The sequence below is a fragment of the Plasmodium falciparum genome, assembly GCF_000002765.6.
Source record: "Plasmodium falciparum 3D7 genome assembly, chromosome: 1".
NCBI classification, from domain to species: Eukaryota; Apicomplexa; class Aconoidasida; order Haemosporida; family Plasmodiidae; genus Plasmodium; species Plasmodium falciparum.
This window is the reverse complement of record NC_004325.2, coordinates 485,001-492,500: the sequence shown is the minus strand read 5'-3', so window position 1 is coordinate 492,500 and position 7,500 is coordinate 485,001. Positions and strand designations below refer to the sequence as shown.

General features: G+C 17.5%; 2 protein-coding genes across 2 annotated transcripts; one reads left to right on the top strand and one right to left on the bottom strand.

Annotated features, from left to right (window-relative positions):
- Window positions 1-2,373: 2,373 nt before the first annotated feature.
- On the top strand, window positions 2,374-4,609 carry PF3D7_0113000 (glutamic acid-rich protein GARP; the record flags this gene model as incomplete). Its single annotated transcript, XM_001351017.1, has 2 exons — window positions 2,374-2,448; window positions 2,663-4,609. 2 exons carry the CDS (start codon window positions 2,374-2,376, stop codon window positions 4,607-4,609), a joined length of 2,022 nt encoding a protein of 673 aa, XP_001351053.1.
- A 705-nt stretch (window positions 4,610-5,314) lies between these two features.
- On the bottom strand, window positions 5,315-6,001 carry PF3D7_0112900 (Plasmodium exported protein, unknown function; the record flags this gene model as incomplete). Its single annotated transcript, XM_001351016.1, has 2 exons — window positions 5,315-5,794; window positions 5,915-6,001. 2 exons carry the CDS (start codon window positions 5,999-6,001, stop codon window positions 5,315-5,317), a joined length of 567 nt encoding a protein of 188 aa, XP_001351052.1.
- Between the last annotated feature and the right edge of the window lie 1,499 nt (window positions 6,002-7,500).

Here is a 7,500-nt window from a genome sequence, read left to right as displayed (position 1 = left end):
TTGTTCATGTTAATTAAAAATTCCAGAAAAAAATATTTTAACATAATTTTGGCTACATATTCATTCTTTTTTTTTTTTTTACTTTTTTTTTTTAAACCATAATACACATTTTATTTATACACATATATAATAATTATTATTTATATAATGATAATTAATAAGAACTGTAGATGTAAAATATAAGCATATTATATTTATAAAAATATAATTACACATATATACTTATTATAAAATAAAATAAAAAGAAATAATTTTATCCTTTCATATTATATAATTTTTTATTTTTTATTTTTAAAAATTAGAGATATTAATTCAAAAATGTTATATTTATTATATAATATGATATTACCATATTTATAACTATTTACAGTCTTATCAATATATATATATATATATATATATTAATACTTAGGTGTAAAAGTATTTGTAGAAAAAATACTTTAAATTTTCTCTATTTTTTAAATAAAATAACTACTATTTTTTTTTTTCTTTTTTTTTTTTTTTTTTTCTTTTTCTCTCTTTAATTATATATTTATAATTAGGTATACCATCACTTTAAATATATTTATATATATAAATACACTACTAAAAAAAAATAAATAATATATATAATTAATCTATTACTATTATTACATTTTTATTCCATTAATTGTTTAAAATAATTCTAATATAAAATTTAAGATCCTTACAATTAAGAAAAAATATATATATATGTCGTTACCTGGCAAATATTAAAAGAAAAAAAAAAAAAAAAAAAGTAAAAATTAAAAATTAAAAGAACAAATAAGAAAAGATATAATTTCACGAAGTAAACCTAATATAATTTTTTTTTTTATTCTAAAAATTTTGTATTTTCTTTTTTTTATATATGTATCAATTTTTCTCATTTTGTTTCGAACAAAAAAAATATAGGGGACAATTTACTATATAATATATGATTTTATATTTTTTTTTTTTTTTTTTTTGTGACGCGCTGAACCCTAGATACTTTGTATCCTTAATTATTTTTTTCATATTATATATTATATATGTTATATATAACTTTTTTTAAAGAATAATATTTGAATTTTCTCTTTAATATTAAAATAATAGTTTTATTGTATTATATTATATTTTCTTCTTTTTTGTTGTTTTTTTCCTTGTATTTCTTAAAAAATAAATATGAACAAGATTTTATTTGCTATTTTTATACACAAAATAATTATTATACTAATAGGAAAAAAATAAGTTATAAATAAATATATCATATAGTATTTTTTACATCACATATATAAATATGTGTATTTTTTTTTTTTTTTTATATACTATTATATTATTTCTGATACATATATATATTATATATATATATATTATATATATTTATTATATATATTATAATGTATATATTCGAATTATTATTATTATTATTACAATATATTATATATATTATATATATATATTATATACATAGAAATATAAATAATTCTAATCCCATAGTAGGTGTTAATATTTTTTTCACAAAATTTTTAAGGAAAGCATATATATATATAATATATATATGTATTTATAAAAAATATTTTTATTTAATACTACTTTGTTCTGATCATATGTTTAATATAAGATAATTTTAAAAAATTACATTTTATAAAAAAATTATTATTTTTTATTATTTTCTATATATAATAAAATTATATGTTCATTTATATATGTATATGCTAGGTACATAAATTCTATAAACCTGTTAGGAATAAAGGTTAGAAAAAAATAGAATAGAATAGAATAAATATATTATTTCTTTTTTTTTTTTGAAGCCTATAAAAACATATAATTTTTTTTTTTTTTTGAAGCCTATAAAAACATATAATTTTTTTTTTTTTTTGAAGCCTATAAAAACATATAATTTTTTTTTTTTTTTTTTCTTCTTATTTTTATATTTTTCATATGTTATATATATATATAATTTTAACATATTATAATTAATTCTTATTTTTTTTTTGTTACTAATGTTTTTTTATAGAAAAGGAAAAAAACATATATATGTATATATTATATGATATTTTATAAGCCTTTTTTTTTTTTTTTTTTTTTTTTTTGTTTTGTTTTGTTATATATATTATTATATATTTATATATTTTTAAAAATACAGAAAAATAAAAATAATTATTACATACAATATATTATATATATATATAATACATGATAATATTATATATAAGATGTATCTATAATAATAATTTGCATAATATATATTATATACATAATTATATATAATAAATTTGTATTTTTATATTTGTAATAAAATAAAAATATATAATAATAAATAAAGATTAGTATATTTAAAACGTAATATATATATATATATATATATATAAATACAGAAAACTTTTTTAAAAAATGAATGTGCTATTTCTTTCGTATAATATTTGTATTCTTTTTTTTGTTGTATGCACATTAAATTTTTCTACTAAGGTAACAAAAATATATGAACGTTTTTTATTATATAGTATAGAAATTTTATATTCTTTTTAAAATGTTATAATAAATATGTACACATCTAATATATTAATATGTTATAATATATTTTTAAAATCTTTGCATTTTGTGTATTTTCCTAATTTATTATATATATATATATTTACATATATATTTACATATTTATAATATATATGTATTTTTTTTTTAGTGCTTTTCCAATGGTTTATTGAAGAATCAAAATATCCTAAACAAAAGTTTTGATTCCATAACGGGAAGATTATTAAACGAAACCGAATTAGAAAAAAATAAAGATGATAATTCAAAATCTGAAACGTTGTTAAAAGAGGAAAAAGATGAAAAGGATGATGTACCTACAACGAGTAATGACAACCTTAAGAATGCTCATAATAATAATGAAATTTCAAGTTCAACTGATCCAACGAATATTATTAATGTTAATGATAAAGATAATGAAAACTCTGTAGATAAAAAAAAAGATAAAAAAGAAAAAAAGCATAAAAAAGATAAAAAAGAAAAAAAAGAAAAAAAAGATAAAAAAGAAAAAAAAGATAAAAAAGAAAAAAAACATAAAAAAGAAAAAAAACATAAAAAAGATAAAAAAAAAGAAGAAAACAGTGAAGTGATGTCTTTATATAAAACGGGTCAACATAAACCAAAAAACGCAACAGAACATGGTGAAGAAAATTTATATGAAGAAATGGTAAGTGAAATAAATAATAATGCACAAGGTGGACTCCTTTTATCAAGCCCATATCAATATAGAGAACAAGGAGGATGTGGAATCATATCTAGTGTTCATGAGACGTCTAATGATACAAAAGATAATGATAAAGAAAATATATCCGAAGACAAAAAGGAGGACCATCAACAAGAAGAAATGTTGAAAACACTTGATAAAAAAGAACGTAAACAAAAAGAAAAAGAAATGAAAGAACAAGAAAAAATCGAAAAAAAAAAAAAAAAGCAAGAAGAAAAGGAAAAGAAAAAACAAGAAAAAGAAAGAAAAAAACAAGAAAAGAAAGAACGTAAACAAAAAGAAAAAGAAATGAAAAAACAAAAAAAAATAGAAAAAGAAAGAAAAAAGAAAGAAGAAAAGGAAAAGAAAAAGAAAAAACATGATAAGGAAAATGAAGAAACAATGCAACAACCAGATCAAACAAGTGAAGAAACCAACAATGAAATTATGGTACCATTACCAAGTCCATTGACAGACGTAACTACACCAGAAGAACACAAAGAAGGAGAACACAAAGAAGAAGAACACAAAGAAGGAGAACACAAAGAAGGAGAACACAAAGAAGAAGAACACAAAGAAGAAGAACACAAAAAAGAAGAACACAAATCAAAAGAACACAAATCAAAAGGAAAGAAAGATAAAGGAAAGAAAGATAAAGGAAAACATAAAAAAGCAAAAAAAGAAAAAGTAAAAAAACACGTAGTTAAAAATGTTATAGAAGATGAAGACAAAGATGGTGTAGAAATAATAAACTTAGAAGATAAAGAGGCATGTGAAGAACAACACATAACAGTAGAAAGTAGACCACTAAGCCAACCACAATGTAAACTAATAGATGAACCAGAACAATTAACATTAATGGATAAATCAAAAGTTGAAGAAAAAAACTTATCCATACAAGAGCAATTAATAGGTACCATAGGACGTGTTAATGTAGTACCCAGAAGAGATAATCATAAGAAAAAAATGGCGAAGATAGAGGAAGCTGAACTTCAAAAACAGAAACATGTTGATAAGGAAGAAGACAAAAAAGAAGAATCCAAAGAAGTAGAAGAAGAATCTAAAGAGGTACAAGAAGATGAAGAAGAAGTAGAAGAAGATGAAGAAGAAGAAGAAGAAGAAGAGGAAGAAGAAGAAGAAGAAGAAGAAGAAGAGGAAGAAGAAGAAGATGAAGTAGAAGAAGATGAAGATGATGCTGAAGAAGATGAAGATGATGCTGAAGAAGATGAAGATGATGCTGAAGAAGATGATGATGATGCTGAAGAAGATGATGATGATGCTGAAGAAGATGATGATGAAGATGAAGATGAAGATGAAGAAGAAGAAGAAGATGAAGAAGAAGAAGAAGAATCAGAAAAAAAAATAAAAAGAAATTTGAGAAAAAATGCCAAAATTTAAATTATAAAAAACCATCCCTTTTTTAATATATTTAAAAATAATAATAATATATTGTAATGTGTTAAATCAAAGCTATTTAAAATTTTTTAATTTGTCCTGTTTTATTTGTAATGTTTTATTTGTAATGTTTTATTTGTAATGTTTTATTTTAATAAATGTGTAAATTTTATTCTTATAATAGTAGTATATATAATATGTTCATATATCTTTTTTTTGTTGTTGTTTTTGAAAAGAGTGTTTTTAAAAGTATATGTAATATATATAATATATATAAGTATATAGGGATTTTTTGTTTTTGACATATGTATATATTTATTTATTCCTTTTTTTTTTTTTTTTTCTGGAATAAAAAACGTTTGTTTCCTTAAATTTTTTATTTTTGTTCTATTCCCTTAAAATAATCAAGCCTTATATATATATATATATATATATATATATATTTTTATATATATATTTATATATATATGTATTTTTTTTTTTTTAATTTATAGTTTTAAAAAAATAAAAAAAAAATTATAAGATTAATTAAATAACAAAACATGTATATGTAAATATATATAATGAATATTAAGAATATATACATGAAAGCCCCCCAAAAAAGAAAAAATCTTAAAAAAAATTAAAGTAAAACTAAAAGATTAACAAAAAAAAAAAAAAAGGAAAATAAAATAAAATTATATATATATATATATATATATCTTTATTTTAACATTCAAAATTTTTGAAATTTTCAAAAACATAAATAGCAGCTAAAATAACAATTAACCCTAAGATAATATGTAAAGGATTACGTTGACATAAATCAAATAATAATTTAGGAACATTATTTAACATGTGTGGGAAAATTGATCCAAATTCTTTTAAAAATGTTTTTAATACAGGTGATTTAGAAGAATCATTTATTAAAGAAAATATATTTTCTATATTTGTAAAACTATGTATATTTTTTAAAACCTCATTAGCAATATTTAGATTATTATTATCCATAAAGGATCCTACAATTTCTTTCATTTTTTCGTATTCTTCATAATTTATATTTAATGATTTTAATAATTCTATATTAGGTATATCTTTTACTTTCGTTTCCTTAGATTCACTTGAACCTTCTGCTAACGATCTATCTATAGAATAATTAAAACAATTTTCAGAGTACCATAATAAATCCTTCCTATAACTTATCATACACTACAAAAATGAAATATATATATATATATATTATATATGTATGTATGTATATTTATATGTGTGCACATTTATTATACAGAAATAATAAAAGAAATGTCTGTTTATATATTTTTATCATACCTTATTAAAACATTCGAATACACAAATGAATGAGATACATATTAAAAGTTTAATAAAAAATATTCCACTATTCATTTTTATTCTCATAAAAATTCTTCTTTTTGTGTGCTCATTTCTAAATAATTCTCTTTTTCTTAATCATATATAAAAATATAAACAAAAATTTAAATATAAATATAAATATAAATATAAATAAATGTTTAATTTATATTTATAATTATATATACACATAGATAACAAAATTAAAAGACTGTTGTATCAGCATGCATTTATATAAATATTAAAATATATGTAAAGTTTTTTACAGATTTTTTTATACAACAACAAAAAAAAAATATATATATATATATATATATTACACTATGATCTAATTTTTTTCCTTTCATATATAAATAATACATATATATAATAATATCTTTTAAAAAAAAATAACTATTATATTTGTAAAAAATTATGTATTCATTTAATAGTTATTTTGGAAACCCTAAATCTTAAAAAAAATTACTTTGCTCTTTATTATAAAAGAAAAAAATATATATATATATATTATATATATATATATATATAATATATTTTTATAATTATAATTTCAAGTTACTTTTTTTTTTTATTTTTTTCATTTTTTTTTTTTTTTTTTGAACACCCTCCAAAAGGCAAAATTAAAAATTTGCCACACCGAAAAACAAGGTCAAAAAAAAGAAAAAACAAATTATATATGTTTTTTTTAAATATATATGTATATAATAAATAATATTTACTTTTTTCATATATATTATAAAATCGAATATATAATATATATATATAATTATAAATATTATGTATAAAGAAGTACTTTTTTTTTTTTTTTCTTTCTTTTTATATTATATTTATTTATTATGGTATACAACCAAAATATATTTTGCCTATAATTAATTAAAACCTATATACAAAATGTATTACATATATCTGACCATTATATATATATATATATATATATATATATATATAGAAAGTTTAACGTTTTTTTTTTTTTTATATATTTTTATTATTATTATGCAGTATAAATATATAATTATTATGTAACTATTTTATACATACATATAATAATATATCTTTTTATTTTTGCTTTTTTATTATAACCGAAAAATATTTTTTTTTAACCATGCGCTTATTTTTATTTTTTTTTTCGCTTTTTAAAAATAAATTATTCAAACATATTTATTTATATATATAATAATTGTATATATATATATATATATATATATATATATATATAAGGTTGATAAGCTCCTACAACTTTTTTTTTTTTTTTTTTTTTTTTGTTCTATCCATGAGATAAGAAAAAAAATAATAATTCAGGAATTATAAGCATATATATATATTATATATATATATATATATATATATTATATATTGCTCATACATTTTTGTATTAAATCAAATGAATGATATGTACTTTCAAAAACGTTTATATTTATTAATTAAAAAGCACACTACTTTTTATATTATAAACATAATCTTTTTTCTTTTTTTTTTTCACTAAATAATATTATTAAGATTGTATATATTAAAAAAAATATATATGTATAAATATAAATATATATATA